Source organism: Solanum dulcamara, chromosome 7, assembly GCF_947179165.1.
Source record: "Solanum dulcamara chromosome 7, daSolDulc1.2, whole genome shotgun sequence".
NCBI classification, from domain to species: Eukaryota; Viridiplantae; Streptophyta; class Magnoliopsida; order Solanales; family Solanaceae; genus Solanum; species Solanum dulcamara.
Genome location: NC_077243.1, coordinates 426,433 through 442,784, shown reverse-complemented (window position 1 = coordinate 442,784; position 16,352 = coordinate 426,433). Strand labels below are relative to the sequence as shown.

The window sequence follows — 16,352 nt, the reverse complement described above, 5'->3', positions numbered from 1 at the left end:
TCGACAACCTTACAACTCGGCATAAGCTCTTAGTGATGGATTTAGGGATCAAGATGACGAGGACGAGGAGGGTCGGGGAAGAACGACCTAGGATCAGATGTGGGAGTTTGACAACGGTTAGTGCCCTAGAGATAGGAGAGAAATTGAAGGATATGGGGGCCTGGGATAGCAGTGGGGATGCGAACGGTATGTGGGATAAGACAGATAGTTGTATTAGGGTTGTAGCAAGGGAAGTGTTAGGAGTCTCGACAGGTAGTCGTAGTCGACATCGAGGGGATTGGTGGTGGAATGGAGAAGTACAAGGGAAAGTGAAAGCAAAGAAAGTAGCGTATGCTAAGTTGATGGAGAGCAAGGATGAGGTGGAGAAGTGGACGAATGGGGAACTGTATAAGATAGCGAGGAAGGAGGCGAAGTCGGAGGTTGCAACGACAAAAATGACAGCTTTTGAACGTCTTTATGCTGAACTGGAAGAGAAAGACGGGGACAGGAAATTATTCAAGCTAGCTAGGGCCCGGGAGAGAAGGGCACGAGATGTGGATCAAGTGAAGTGCATTAAAGACGAACACGGAAAAGTGTTGGTAGAGGAGACCCTTATCAAACAAAGATGGCAGTCATACTTCCATAAACTTATGAATAACAAAGGGGACAGAGAAATTGTGTTGGGAGATTTAGAACATACAGGGAGTAGTCACGATATTGGAGGTTGTAGGAGTATTACGGACGATGAGGTTAAAGAGGCCGTTCTTAGGATGCGCTGGGGAAGAGCGACCGGACCTGACGAGATCCCTGGAGAATTTTGGAAGAGTGCAGGATCGGTAGGTTTGAAATGGCTGACTAGGTTATTTAATGTCATCTTTACGACGGCAACGATGCCCATAGAATGGAGGTCGAGCATCATGATCCCTCTATACAAAAACAAAGGGGATAGCCAGAGTTGCGACAACTATAGAGGTATCAAGCTTCTAAGCCATACTATGAAAGTGTGGGAAAGAGTGGTGGAGATAAGGGTGAGAAGAGGCGTCTCTATTTCAGAGAACTAGTTTGGATTTATGCCGGGACGCTCAACTACGGAAGCCATCCATCTTATGAGGAGACTAATGGAGCAATATAGGGAGAGGAAGAAAGACTTGCATATGGTATTCATCGACTTAGAAAAGGCCTACAATAAAGTCCCACGAGAGATACTATGGAGATGCTTGGAGGCTAAAGGTGTACCTATAGCGTACATAAGGGTGATCAAGGACATGTACGAGGGTGCCAAAACCAGGGTAAGGACAGTAGGAGGGGATTCAGAACACTTTCCAGTTGTGATGGGGTTGCATCAAGGATCAGCTCTTAGTCCGTTTCTATTTGCCTTGGTGATGAATGTATTGACGCGACAAATTCAAGGTGAAGTGCCATGATGTATGCTTTTTGCGGACGATATAGTCCTCATCGATGAGACTCATAGCGGAGTTAACTCTAGGCTGGAAGATTGGAGACGCACCTTGGAGTCTAAAGGGTTTAAGTTGAGTAGGACCAAGACAGAGTACCTAAAGTGACAGTTCAGTGAGACTCCTCAAGAGGTTGGCGCGGAAGTTAGGCTCGGGGACCAAGCCATCTAAAAGAGAAGTAGTTTTAAGTACCTTGGTTCTATCATGCAAGGCAGTGGGGAGATCGACGAGGATGTCACACATTGTATTGGGGCAGGATGGATGAAATGGAGGCTCGCCTCCGGTGTGTTATGTGACAAGAAGGTGCCACCACGACTTAAGGGCAAGTTCTACAAAGTGGTGGTTAGATCAGCTATGTTATATGGGGCGGAGTGATGGCCAGTTAAGGTCTTACACATGCAAAAGATGAAAGTTGCCGAGATGAGAATGTTGAGATGGATGTGTGGACATACCAGGAGCGACAGAATTAGAAATGAGGCTATTCGAGACAAGGTAGGAGTGGCTCCGGTGGAAGACAAGATGCGTGAAACGCGACTGGGATGGTTTGGGCATGTGAAGAGGAGAGTCCTAGAGGCACCAGTGCGGAGATGTGAGAGGTTGGCCATGGATGGTTTCAGAAGAGGTAGGGGTAGGCCGAAGAAATATTGGGGAGAGGTGATCAGACAGGACATGGCGCATTTACGACTTACCGAGGACATGACCTTAGATAGGAGGGTGTGGAGGACACATATCAGGGTAGAAGGCTAGTACATAGTGACATTATTCCCCCCTTATCCGTAGGCGTATTAACGCACTATGATTTCTTGTACTCTGATTTAGGTTATTTATGTTATGTATGCTATGTTATCTTTTATTATTTATGGTATTTATGCTATTATTTGACGATATCTACTGTTTTTTGGTGCTTTGATTATACTATTGTTTGGAACTCTTCCGTTATCTACTTTTCTACTTTTCTACTTTTAATATTCTTGTCTGACCTTTTTTTCCTATGCTTCTATTGAGCCGAGGGTCTTTCGGAAACAGTCGTCCTACATTGGTAGGAGTCAGGTCTGCGTACACTTTACCCTCCCCAGACCCCACGATATGGGATTTCACTGGGTTGTTGTTGTTGTTATTTAAGTTCAATTAGCTAAGTGAAGGGGTGTTTTAAAGTTGTCAATAGTTCGAAGATGAAACTAATAATTAGCATCGAATTTAGGGACTTTTTCTATAATTCTCTCTCAATAATACGATAAGTAAAGTATAAAAAATAACAAATAACATTAAAAATCAAAAAATAAGATAATACGAGAGTAATAATAATATTCATAAGAGAACTAGACAATGATCGATTATCGATTATCCATTAACCTCAATCCTAACCATCGATAAGTTGCAAGTGTGTTATGTTCTGTCTAATAACCTCTCCACAAGATTTCTTCGATTCACCTCTACCTTTTCTTATACCCACTATAATTAACCTCTCACGCTTTCTTAGTGGAGTATCTGCGTACATCTTCTATTAGCGCAGTGAAATTAAAATCATGGAAAACTTGCCTTCAAATTTCAGTATAGATGATAAACAAAATCACCTAATATATATATATATATTAATAAAAATAGTTAAAATATACAAACACACATATATCTACATATCACCATTATAAAATATAAGAAACAATGAATTTTTTGTAAGAGAATAAATTCTGGATTAAAGAAGAATATAAATATGTGGCACTTTGCATTAGCGTATGTATTTAATAACTGCAAACGCTCTTTCCCTGTTTCGAGATATGTGATTATTCAACTGAGTTTCCCACCAAAAACACACTGCTCTCCTCTCTACTATCCTCCCTCTTTCCTAAGCTAATTTCAGTAACCGCCGGCTACCTCCCTTGTTTCTCTTCAAGAACCCATTTCCGAGCCTCAATATCAGCTCTCTTTTTTTCTGATTTGTAAAAATGGCAAAATCTTGGACTCTTTACGGATCATACTTCGTCTTCTTCACCATCATCATACTAATTTCATTTCCGGTTACGCACTCTGATTCTTCTAACGATAGTATGATGTTCAATTTCTTCTTCTTTCTCTATTTGAATACAGTTTTGCACTGCTTACATTCATCCAGAATTTGACGATTTCTTGCGTAAATTTTGTTTTTTTGTTTTTGTTTTTGTTTCACAGATCCAAGTTATATGGGGTTTGTGTTCAATGCGACGGAGTTCCCATCGGAAGACTATTATGACTACATCGTTGTGGGAGGTGGCACCGCCGGCTGTCCACTGGCGGCGACATTGTCGGAGAAGTACCGAGTTCTACTCCTTGAAAGAGGCGGTGTTCCATATGGAAGACCTAATTTGATGACCCAAGAAGGGTTTCTAACTGTACTTACCGATGTTGATGATTTTGAGTCCCCTGCCCAAGCCTTCATCTCTGAAGAGGGAGTTCCAAATGCCCGAGGTCGCATTCTTGGTGGAAGTAGTGCAATTAATGCCGGTTTTTACAGTAGGGCTGATCAAGATTTCTACAGTAGGTCGAAAATGAATTGGGATTTGCAAGTTGTAAATCAATCTTATGAATGGGTTGAGAAGGCTATTGTGTTTAGGCCGGAACTCAAGAATTGGCAGTCGGCTGTGAGGGATGGGTTAGTGGAGTCTGGTATTGATCCCTTCAATGGATTCAGTTTGGATCATGTTATTGGTACCAAGATTGGTGGCTCCACCTTTGATAGCTCTGGCCGCAGATATAGTGCTGCTGATCTTCTCAATTTTGCAAATCCTTCAAACATTCAGGTGGCTGTTTATGCCAGTGTGGAGAGAATTCTGCTAGCTACATCCGCAGATTATTCTCTGTCTAAGCAGGCTGCTACTGGTGTGGTTTTTAGTGACCAATCTGGCCGCTATCACCACGCCATGTTGCGTGGAAAAGGTGAAGTTTTAGTATCCGCAGGAGCTCTTGGTAGCCCACAGTTGCTTCTCTTGAGTGGTGTTGGTCCAAGGCCCTACCTCTCTACATGGGGTATACCAGTTGCTCACCATTTACCTTATGTGGGGAGGTTTCTGTTTGATAATCCAAGAAATGGTATCTCAATTGTGCCACCCATGCCGCTGGAACACTCTTTGATTCAAGTTGTGGGGATCACTAATTCGGGGGCTTACTTAGAGGCTGCCTCAAGTGTCATTCCATTTGCTTCCCCTGCTAAATCCCTTTTTATCAGAACTTCCCCATCTCCAGTTTATCTCACAGTGGCCACCCTCATGGAGAAGATTGTTGGACCGGTTTCTTCTGGTTCACTTAGATTGGCATCAACAGATGTTAAGCTGAACCCTATTGTTCGATTTAATTACTTCAGCAACTCGGGAGATGTAGAGAGGTGTATCAATGGCACCCGAAAAATAGCAGAAGTGTTGAGAACCAGAACAATGGAGATTTTCAAGTTTGATCAGTGGTTTGGCGGTAGGGATTTTAGGTACATTGGTCCTGCTTTGCCTGTTGATGAGTCAAATGATGAACTTATGAAGGAGTTCTGCCATCAGACAGTCAGTACCATTTGGCACTATCATGGTGGCTGTGTTGTGGGGAAGGTAGTTGATCAAAATTTGAGAGTGCTTGGCATTGATGGCCTAAGAGTTGTTGATGGTTCAATATTCAGAGTGTCACCAGGGACCAATCCCCAGGCTACTCTTCTCATGCTTGGACGGTGAGTTTTTGTTTGTCTGACTTGATAACTTGTCCTAATTTTATAGTCTGGTGGAGAGTTTGATAATTAAGTTTTTTGGTTGCAGGTATGTTGGTACGGTGATGCTGAGGGAGAGGTTCAGGTAGTGGCTGTTATGCTGATACGAGCTGCTTAGGGAAACACTATAAGATAGTAGTATTCATCATTTTCCTTGATGTGAGCTAACTCCTTTTCTGTTATACATTGCTGCTTTATGGTCACTACTTCTGTAAATGTTTTATTTTTTCAGAACAACTAATCTGTTGTAATGTTTGGTGCAATTTGTTAATTCATTCATTCTGTAAAATGCATGATGAGAAGTGCTGCTAAGTACATCAGAAATGATATATTTTGGGCCAGTTAATGATTTGAGTTAGACGGTTACCTGAAGTTTCTGTACATCTTTTGCATCTGAATGTAAGATTACCCTGTCTTTTTTTTCATTTTTCTCATTTGCAGTAGAGATGCGAAAGAAAATTTATGGATGTGGTTAGAAATATTGTCTGATGCTGGTTAGGAATAGGGACATTGGGGTTTTATGCCATTACTACAGCTTGTTAATCCTGATCACTGTTTAAAGCTTCTTTATGAGACAGCACAGTGTTCCCAGATGAGTTGAGCCCTTAAACAGCTGAATAATTAATTGCAAGAGCGAGAATACCCCTTGATACAAAATGCTTTCTTCAAGTAGATCACTATGATGTCTGTATTATTTGAGCACTATCACTCATTCCTCTTTAGCTTTAAAGGGGTCAGCCGATCAGTATTAAATCATAATTGACTAATGTGGTAAGAGCATGTATAGTCTATATCTTTTGACTTCGAATTTAGATCAATATTCAACATTCTAACTGTACGCATCAACTAGTGTATGTAGCATCAGTCCTCTTAATAATCTTCAGCAGAACTACTTTTGCATTTTTGCTTATTGTTAGACCTTGCCTCCAATCGATTTTCAAAGCAAGGCATCGAGGATTTGAGTGAAGAAAAATTCATTGTGACTTCTCGTGTCTTCCATGGACGCATATGTACGAAACTGTTTCTTGTAAGTAATGACGTCTCAGAAACATCGTATGTGTGTTTGGATAGCTGGTATGATAAATGCTCGCTTGGATCATGTTATCATCTGTTAATCTCAATAGTATTTTCCAGTTCCACTTATGTCAATCAGAATTCTTTTCCTAGATTAGGAGCCCGTTTGGATTGGCTTAAAAAAAGTAACTTTTATGTATGAAGTGCTGAAAGTTATTTTTATAAATAAGTAATTGAGTGTTTGGATAAAAGTGTTTATGTTGAAAATAAGTGTTTGAATTTTGGAGTTAAAAGAATAAAAAAGGTAGTTTGAGAATTTAGTTAAAATATAAGAGATATAAAAGTAATTTCTATGGTCAAACAAAATGGCTTTAAGCACTTAAAAAAAATAATTAGAAATTTCAACTTTTCATTTTTGACTGACTTTAAAAACTTTATGGCTTAAAGTTAGCATTAGGCAAACACATCCAAAAACTAAAAAGGACTTATAAATTGATTTGACAAACTTAAAGCCCATCCAAACGGACTCTATATAGCCGACCCAACCTACTTGGGAATAAATACATGTCTCAATAAATAAAGGGTTATAAATAGTAGTAGGAGATATTTCTGAGGAATATGTGGTCCTATTTTGACTGTATTCTGTAGCATTTGCAGAATGAATTAGTTGGATGCATGTAGTGTTGGGTAACGAACATATTCTTCATTTTAAGCTATCAATGATGAATCGCACTAGCATATCATAATTGGTAATAATAATTTATATATACCCCTCCCTGAACATTGAAAAAATCACAAAACAATTTGGCCTAATTTACGCACATTTTTTTAATGAGTCTTCTAGTACACACCCACTGAATGCCAAGATTATACCGATAAACTAGAATAATCCATCAGATTGGTTCTTTACTAAGAATGAGAATCATCTTAAAAGGCTCCAAAGTTTAAGCTATCATGAAAATAATAATCTGAGTTAGAATTAACAAGTAAAGCAGGTTCCAAATCTTTACAAAATAGAAATTATACTAATAATTGGGTGTGTCATAATTATTAAAAGCGAATAGAAAAAATATAACGCAAATTTAATAGAGCTTCGAGAAACTAAAGAGTGAGGGGCCAAGTGGAGTTTGTGGAAAATGGAAAGAGAAAAGAGGCAGCAACATATTCTCTAGTCCACATAAATTAATATTTTTATTTTAAAAATAAATAAAAAGGGTAAAGGTGCTTTGTGGGCCGTGATTATTTACTGGTGCCTGGTGGCCCACTGTCTTTTAGGAGCAGTGTTCCAACGTTAAATATTCAACAAATATTGAAAACATTGCGAATTATTAATTTTATTTTTAAAATTATTGACAGCTTTAAAGATATATTTTTACTTGATTAACTGAACTTAAATACACTCTTAATTTTACAACATAAATAAAATGCACCCCTAAATACTCATCAAGTTTAGGGTGTTATCAATACTTCTATCGACTTTCTATTAAGAGCTACATGCTCCTACAAGAATTTAAGACCGTTTTCTCAAAGTTCGATGACATATTTGAATATTTTTTCTTAAATTTTATTTCAATTACTTGAGTGTTTTTTTGTTTTAATTCTTTTTAGTTTGTAGTCATCTTCAGTTAAGACACTATAAAAGCATAAAATTTGAATATGAATTGGTGATTGGATTTTTATTATTTAAATATATTAGATATTTTATTACTTTTAAATAGAACTTAAATAATAATCGCTAAGCTATGCGTGGAAAATCCGTATATTAGACTAATCTAACAAATATATCGATCGATTTGAGGGAAAAGTAGCTAATAATTACATGATCTAATTATAAAAATAACTTTTTTTTAAAAAATTAATATATATTTTTACACTAATTCTTTTTCATTATTTTAATGCATATTGTATTGTTGTTTATTTCACATTATTTTATTATTGTTACGGTTTTTATTACTATTTTTTTGTCAAATTGCTTGACTATATTTTATTTAAAATCGAAAGTTTATCAAAAATAATTTTTTTTATCTCTATAAATAGAAATAAAATTTTTGTATAACACTATACTCGTCAAACTCACTAATGCTTACACTATATATAATTATCATTATTTTCTTCTAAATTTCCAACCTACGAGGAAATAGGCAGATTGAGTTGGTAAATGTATCTGTCACTGCACTTGCACAATATATAATTACTCATTTAGCTGTGTGCTTACGTCCATATTCAGCCAAAAGAGAAGAAAAAAGGTCCACGTTCAATCATATGCGATGTCCTGCTAAAAGTCGTTTAAACATGCCATTTAAAATTATAATATAAATTTAAATTAATATGAAGTTATTTATTTAGGTATGTAATTTAGATTTTTTAAATTACATTCTTTTTCTTACATAAACATGAAGGCTTTACAAGTTATAAAAATTACTAAAATTTCTCAATTTTTATATAATCTTATCAAATAAGTAAATTATAATTTATAAATAAGATATCAAAATTTTCTAACACGTCGAATTGATAAATCTCATACCTCTATTTTTCTTTTATAAGAAAATATTTGTAATTACAAAGTTTCAATTACACATAATTTTATAAAATTTCACTAGTCAATAATAATAATAAACTAGTTATTCTTTAATATAACAATTTCACATAGTTCAGATTCTTCTTTTGCACAATCTAAAATAATGATTTTTTCTTTTGCAAAATATAAACTTATAAATCGAATTATATATTTGAAATTTCTTAAAAGCGTTATTTGAAATTCAAATCATAATTTTTTTAAAAAAAATAAGTTAAAACTTGATCCATAACTTTTTTTTCCTATCACACGTACAAATGAGCCCCAAGTTTATTCGGTGCTCTTGATTAATATGATGCTTTGAAAATGCTCCTCCATCTTATAAATATTTTATTAAAATTGGAATATAAACTTGATTGCGATACTTTTCAAAACTTATGTTCATATACTTGTTTTATATGGATTTAACATTAAAAATTTTAAATTAGTACATGAATCTTTAGCATCTTTTGGTGGGACCCACCCAACAAATTGTGGCAAAGATGTGGGCACATGGCATAAACTAGTATTCCAAGGATATTGCAATACGGTCCCCCTACCTCTCACATATCTCCTCATCACCCTATTAAGCCGTTTTCTTAACTGCTCATTAGTGGTTTTCACCTTTTGAGATGATGTGTGCTAAGGAATTAAAAGTTGTTAATAAGAGCAATCACGTAATCTGAATTTAAAATATATAAAAAAATAAACACACAAAAAAGATAAAAATAATTTAATATATATAAACATATCTAAACAGGTAAATTATAATTAAAAAAAATTGTAGAACAATCAACAATTTCTAGGTTGTGGCAAAAAGAAAATTAATAATGATTTATTTTAAGATGTCATTCCAAGGGGTTCAAGCCTTGAAAACAGTCTTTGCTAGAAATATAAGGTAAGACTGCGTACAATAGATTCTTATGATCGGGCCCTTCTCCAAACACTGTGCATAGCGGGAGTTTTAGTGCACCGGGCTGCCCCTTTATTTGATGTGAGGAATAAAGTATTATGGAATAAAATGCAGAATTACTTTATCCTGCGTTTGATTTGAGGTATAAGATAATTCATAGATTATTTATCTTACCATATTTATCATAATGATGGGATAAAGTTATCCAACGTAAATAGTGAGAGATCTCTGTTCAAAACAACTTAGTTCCCAAATGATCGCTAAAGCTTAAAGTTGACAAGCCAATGAATAAGGACTTTCTATGAATACTATGATCAAATTTAATAGTAACATCAGGAAGAATTTTTCTAAAGTAGATTATAAATATATGCGAATTTTCCAAGCGAATAAATAAATAAATTGAAGTTTTAGGGTAATGACAATTATTGACTGAGAATTTTGACTACTGCATTGGCTTTTACATCCATCCATAGCCGATGTAAAAGTAAATACCAATGTCTAAATTGAATACACTGTCTTTCTTCTTCTTTTTTTTAAAGATTTTTTATGGATCAATACAAATTATATATTTAGTTCCAATCAATTCAATTTTTAAATCAATCAAATTAGATGGAACTAAATTAATAAGTGAGTGTTTTATTAGTTTATCCAAACTTAATGATTGAGTAAAACTTATTCTCATAATCTAATTAAGTACTCTCTCGTTCTTTTTTATTTGTCACAATTTTTTTTTTTTTAGAGTCAAACAATATGAATTTGATTAAGATTTTAAGATGTACTTTTCATCATAGATATGAGAAAAATTATAATTTATAGTACTTTTCTTAAAATTTTTGAATATCTAAATTTTTATTTAAAATATCGAATTAATATAATCGAATTTAATTTTAACATTAATTAAATTGACTCTCAAAAACGCAACATGCCCGTTATCAATAAAGTCTGCCTCTCTTTTTTCAATACATGCCAAGACATTGATGTATCACCTACTTCATTGGAAGAGTTCTATCCCTCAACGGGAGCAAGAAATTCACTATGAAGAGGAAGCTTTCGGACCATCTTTTCCAGCCAGATAGCGAGTCCCATTAATTGATCATAACGATATTGTGGAAATGCTGCACGGAGCTAGAAGTCTTTTTACTTTCGTTTGGGTTTGTCAATGCTTGAACTGATTGATCTAGGCGAACGAAATAAGTTTTTGGAGGCGAGCGGAGTGAGGCAATGAAATTGTTTAGGCGAAAGAAAGGATCGCAGCAAATAAGACTTGAAGCGGATTCTCTAGCTAGAATTGATCTATTGCCCATGTTGGGCTGACTCCTTTTTTTAGGCAAGAAGACGGGTATGAATTCCTAAATCCATTTACCTTGACCAGACATCTTTCTTTTTGATTCAGCTGTCTTTTTTATGTCACTTCCAGTGAAGGTCCTTGTCGAGGCACAGCTTTTATTCCACGGTTGTACCATCGTCTAGATTTAGTTGGTTGTTGACCAACAGAAAGAGTGGGAGAAAAAAAGGCAGAATTTACGAAATTGACAACTAAAAAAAATAGAAAGTAATTTTGTAAAATGGTACCTCCTCCGATCTAATTTTTTTGACACGCATCCCTTTTTCAGTTTACCTCAAATGAACATCACGTAAGAAATAACTTTATTTTAAAACTTCTCTTTTACTTTTAATTAAAATTATTCTTTCTTTTATGTTTCAACTTTATGCCTAGTTTAGGCGATCAAGGACATATATGATACTCATGTCATCTAAAAGAGCGGAAGTTTCAAGTATCTTGAATCTATTATTCAAGGAGATTGGGAGATTGATGAAGATGTCACCAAACACATTGGTGCTGGGTGGAAAAAATAGAGGTTTGCATCTGGAGTCTTGTGTGATAAAAAAATTCTATTAAAATTTAAAGGCAAGTTCTACAAAGTGTTAATTAGACCAACTATATTAAATGGGGTGGAATGTTGGCTAGTCAAAAACTCTCATGGTCAGAAGTTGAAAGTTGAAAAATAAAAAAGTTTGTGATGGATGTTTAGGCATACTAAGAGAGATATAATTAAAATAGAGATATTCGATACAAGGTGGGAGTGACTTTGGTGGAGGACATGATGGGAAAAGTGAGGCTCATGAGATGGTTTGAATATTCCAGAGATGTTTGGATGACCAATAAGATGTGAGAGATTGACTATGAATACAGTTTCAGCTTACTAAGAATTTGATGTTAGATAAAAAGTTGTGAAAAATACAAATAAAAACAAAAGGTTAATGGTTAGTGGTATGTTGTCTTGTCATCCATCATTAGTAGTAGTTGGAAACATCCTATCTAACTCTAAGGTAAAGATAAAATCTTCGGAAGACCCACTTTATGAAATTACAGTATTATTGTTGAATAATACATTTTACTATTTTTAAAAAGAAAAGAAAAAGAAAAAGAGAAAATGTTTACGTATAGTAAAAAAAACAAACTAAAAAGTAATCCTAAAAAATAGGAAGTTTGTCCAAAAAGTCAAGAACGGCAAGTATTTGGCATAGATTGAAAATACAAAATTAGTATAACTCATTTCATCCATCAATGATCATTCTCCATTCTATATAAACAAAAGATGTTTTCATTTCATATTGTGTTCAAACCCCTCAAAGTCTCCAACAACTTTTGAATTTTTTGTTGCTCTTAATAATGGCGTCCACCCCTTCTCCTCATACTGCCGCCAAAGCCCACCTCAATTCTCTCCTCTCTTCTCCCGTCAATCACAACAAACCCTCAAATCTCTCTTTCCTCCATACCTCCTCAAATCCATCTTCCATCAAACTCCTTCACTCTCGTTCTGCCTCGTCATTTTCACGATCAATTTCTTCTTCTTCGACGACGGCGATTTGTAATGTCCTCAAAACTGTTGAATCTGCTGACATCTCCCTCTCTAGAGATCTTCACGGCGTCGTTTCGACACCCAAGCCAACCATTCTCGTATCCGAGAAGCTTGGAGAGGCGGGTCTAGATTTGCTAAGGAGTTTCGGCAACGTAGATTGCTCGTACGACTTGTCTCCTCAGGATCTCTGCGCTAAGATCTCACTGTGCGACGCGCTCATCGTTCGTAGTGGTACCAAGGTGACCCGTGAAGTGTTTGAGGCTGCTCAGGGACGACTCAAGGTCGTCGGGAGAGCTGGTGTTGGCATAGACAATGTGGATCTGCAAGCTGCAACTGAATTTGGTTGCCTTGTCGTTAACGCACCTACAGCTAATACTATTGCTGCAGCTGAGCATGGCATCGCTTTGCTCACCTCCATGGCCCGTAACGTTGCTCAGTCTGATGCCTCCATGAAAGCTGGTACGTCTAATATAATAGTCAAAGTTAAATCTTCTGTTATTTTTGTCACTAATTTGTATAGATCTGGAAACAAGTATTATTTGCTAAATTCTCAGTATGTATCATGGATCGTGTTCAGTCTTCATTTACAACAAGTACGTGACGAAATTATAAATCATGACTTGCGCATCCCGGTTTTCCTGCTTTTTTTTGGTCGTGTCGTTGGAACCATGACTTTGATTTGAATGAATCTTGAACCTCTTATTAATTTAGTAAATAATTGGACTACTAATGATGCTATAACATAAAACGAAGCATTGGTACTGAGGATTAAGGTTAGGTACTGAATTTTTATTGTTTAACTAAAAAAATAGATCATCACTTCTCTCAATTGAGGTTAGTCTTGTTTTTAGCACAAACCATTCTTCTTAAGGTTATTTTTTTACTTGAAAAGACAAAAGGCATAAAAAGTTGAACTCTTTTCATTTTTCACCATTAACACTTTAGCCACATAATTGTATTCTGAAGCTTCATTTTTCCAAGTTTAGCTTGACTACTGAGTACTGAGAGAAGAAATAACGACAAGTGGGTTGGTGGGGGTATTTTTGGAATCAGATCTGTTGGTTTCTGGGAGTAGATAGTCCAAGATTGTAAAATATTTGTATTCAGAAATTGGCTGGCTAGCTAGATCTGAACTTTGATTTATGGTCTCTTGAGAACCAATAAACAATTAATCAAGTTTTGCAGGAAAATGGCTGCGCAGCAAGTACGTGGGTGTCTCTCTTGTTGGGAAAACATTAGCTATTATGGGATTTGGTAAAGTTGGTTCCGAGGTTGCTAGACGTGCTAAAGGGCTTGGTATGCATGTTATTGCCCATGATCCTTATGCTCCAGCTGACAGAGCTCGTGCTATTGGAGTCGATTTGGTTTCATTTGAGCAGGCCATATCTACTGCTGACTTCATTTCACTCCACATGCCTCTTACACCTGCTACTAACAAGGTATTCAATGATGACACATTTGCAAAGATGAAGAAAGGAGTCAGACTAATAAATGTTGCTCGAGGGGGTGTTATTGACGAAGATGCATTAGTTAGAGCCCTTGACAGCGGAATAGTTGCTCAGGTATGCTTAGTTCATTCACTTTATTCAATTAACTTTGAAGCTCCAATATTCACTAGTCATCCCTTTCTTTCACAGGCAGCACTTGATGTGTTCACTGTGGAGCCCCCACCAAAAGATAGCAAACTAGTGCAGCATGAGAATGTCACTGTTACACCTCATCTTGGAGCTAGCACAAAAGAAGCACAGGTACAATTATTATCCACGTTTAAATCATTTGCACCTCCTTGCCCTATGCATTTCCTTTATTATACTCTTTCCTGTCCCTTGAGTTGTGTTTTCAAAATCTTGTTTTCATAGGAAGGAGTTGCAATTGAAATAGCTGAGGCTGTTGTTGGTGCTCTAAATGGGGAACTTTCTGCTACCGCTGTGAATGCTCCAATGGTCCCTCCTGAGGTATGGTTATAGTATTATGTGCTTATTTTTCTCTTTAGGAAGGAAAAGGACAAGGATAATGAAATTCCTGCTTCTGTTATCAGGTTTTGTCTGAGTTGGCTCCTTATGTCGTGCTTGCTGAGAAATTGGGTAGATTAGCAGTACAGCTAGTGACTGGTGGAAGTGGGATTCAGAGTGTGAAAGTGGTTTACAAATCGTCTAGGGACCCTGACAGCTTGGACACTAGACTTCTCCGAGCTATGGTAACAAAAGGCATTATTGAGCCTATATCCGATACAATCATCAACCTTGTAAATGCAGATTTCAGTGCAAAGCAGAAGGGTCTTCGCATTAGTGAAGAAAGGAATATTGTTGATTCATCTCCAGAGTACCCTGTTGAGTCAATCCAGGTGCAGATTAGCAATGTGCAATCAAGATTTGCAAGTGCCTTATCAGAAAACGGAAATATCAGCATTGAGGGTAGAGTGAAGTATGGAGTTCCCCATCTTACACGCGTTGGACCATTTAGCGTTGACGTGAGCTTGGAGGGTAACCTCATCCTTTGCAAACAAGTTGATCAACCTGGTATGATCGGGAAAGTTGGGAACATACTTGGTGAGAGTAATGTGAATGTGAGTTTTATGAGTGTTGGGAGAACGGTGAAGGGAAAGCAGGCAATTATGGCAATTGGTGTAGACGAAGAACCAGACAAGGATACTCAGAAGAAGATTGGAGAGGTGTCTGCAGTTGAAGAGTTTGTCTTCCTCAACCTATAGTTCAGGGCTAGTGGAATGAACCAACTCCTTATCTATATTAATTAAGTATACTTATTTTACAGTTTGGAGGAGGCATTTGCTATGTCACTTAAGGGGGGGTTGTATGCTTAATGTGTTTATCAAAGTTATGCTCTTTCTTTCTCTGTATGTAAATCCCCCTTTAAGATTTTCATTTACCAAGAATACTTAGTTCTCTCTACTTTAATGGTCCACAATCTTTATCAATGTGCTGACCCTGCGAAAAGAATAAGAATAAAAAGTGTTGTTTATTTAAAAAGATGACATGATTAAACAAATGAAAAAGGGTCAAAAATGTTCTTACTTTAATTTGTCAAAAATATTCTATTTCAAATAAATATATTATTTTTTTTAAAAAAAAATATATTCTTTTTCTAGTGATAATTTTTTATAATTAGAAAATGAGTATCCTATTTCAATTTGGAAAAGATTAAGAAATAAAAATCTTTTCTATTTAATTTAAATTTTTTAATTGTTATATAAAATAAAAATTAATAATGGAGTTACTATGATTTATATTATTAATTTAAAAAAGTAAATGTAGGTATTCTATTTTAATTGGTAAAATAAAATTAAGAAGAAAAAAAAATTATTTCCTATATATTTATTAGTGAAAATAATTTTAAAAGAAAAGAAACAAGAAAAAGTTTTTTAAAAGTATTTTTTTAGTCGGAATGCCTTCATAGTAATCCAAATATTCATATAGATAACGATATTTTTAATAAAATAGAAAATATTTTAATTCTTAATATTTTTTAAGAATTGAAGTAGGAAAAATATTTTTCTAATTAAAAGAAATCATCATAGGAAAAGAATATGTTTTTTTTAAAAAAAATAATATATTTATTTGAAAAAACATCTTTGTTCCATTAAGTAGCAATAAAAATATTTTTGAACGAAGTTATTTAACATTAAAATATTTTTAGATTAAGTTATTAATTAATGACATTTTTATTCATTTCAATATATTTTAACTCTTTTCCATTAAACAAATAAAAAGTAGCATCACAAAGGCTACGTGTTCATTATCTCTCATCTTTTAATAAAAGCATCTATCAAAAGAAACTTTACATTAGGGAACTTAATCATAAGACTACGGGCAGGGGTTGTGAGCCAATTATGCCTTGT

At 35.5% G+C, this 16,352-nt stretch overlaps 2 protein-coding genes across 2 annotated transcripts; both read left to right on the top strand.

Moving 5' to 3' along the window:
- The first annotated feature begins 3,172 nt into the window (after positions 1 to 3,172).
- On the top strand, positions 3,173 to 5,523 carry LOC129896937 ((R)-mandelonitrile lyase-like). Its single transcript, XM_055972930.1, has 3 exons — positions 3,173 to 3,476; positions 3,600 to 5,115; positions 5,201 to 5,523. The coding sequence occupies exons 1-3, from the start codon at positions 3,377 to 3,379 to the stop codon at positions 5,238 to 5,240; spliced, it is 1,656 nt and encodes a 551-aa protein (XP_055828905.1). The 5' UTR covers positions 3,173 to 3,376; the 3' UTR covers positions 5,241 to 5,523.
- Positions 5,524 to 12,179: 6,656 nt separating this feature from the next.
- Positions 12,180 to 15,405, top strand: LOC129894234 (D-3-phosphoglycerate dehydrogenase 3, chloroplastic-like). The gene is made up of 5 exons (XM_055969819.1): positions 12,180 to 12,955; positions 13,682 to 14,058; positions 14,134 to 14,244; positions 14,356 to 14,451; positions 14,535 to 15,405. Exons 1-5 carry the CDS (start codon positions 12,307 to 12,309, stop codon positions 15,204 to 15,206), a joined length of 1,905 nt encoding a protein of 634 aa, XP_055825794.1. The 5' UTR covers positions 12,180 to 12,306; the 3' UTR covers positions 15,207 to 15,405.
- The last annotated feature ends 947 nt before the right edge of the window (positions 15,406 to 16,352 follow it).

Coding starts and splice junctions, on each gene's coding strand:
- LOC129896937 (XM_055972930.1), top strand. CDS start 3,377: ATGGCAAAATCTTGGACTCTTTACGGATCATACTTCGTCTTCTTCACC. Junction 3,477..3,599: donor CTCTGATTCTTCTAACGATA/GTATGATGTTCA, acceptor TTTGTTTCACAG/ATCCAAGTTATATGGGGTTT. Junction 5,116..5,200: donor ACTCTTCTCATGCTTGGACG/GTGAGTTTTTGT, acceptor TTTTGGTTGCAG/GTATGTTGGTACGGTGATGC.
- LOC129894234 (XM_055969819.1), top strand. CDS start 12,307: ATGGCGTCCACCCCTTCTCCTCATACTGCCGCCAAAGCCCACCTCAAT. Junction 12,956..13,681: donor TGATGCCTCCATGAAAGCTG/GTACGTCTAATA, acceptor CAAGTTTTGCAG/GAAAATGGCTGCGCAGCAAG. Junction 14,245..14,355: donor CTAGCACAAAAGAAGCACAG/GTACAATTATTA, acceptor TTGTTTTCATAG/GAAGGAGTTGCAATTGAAAT.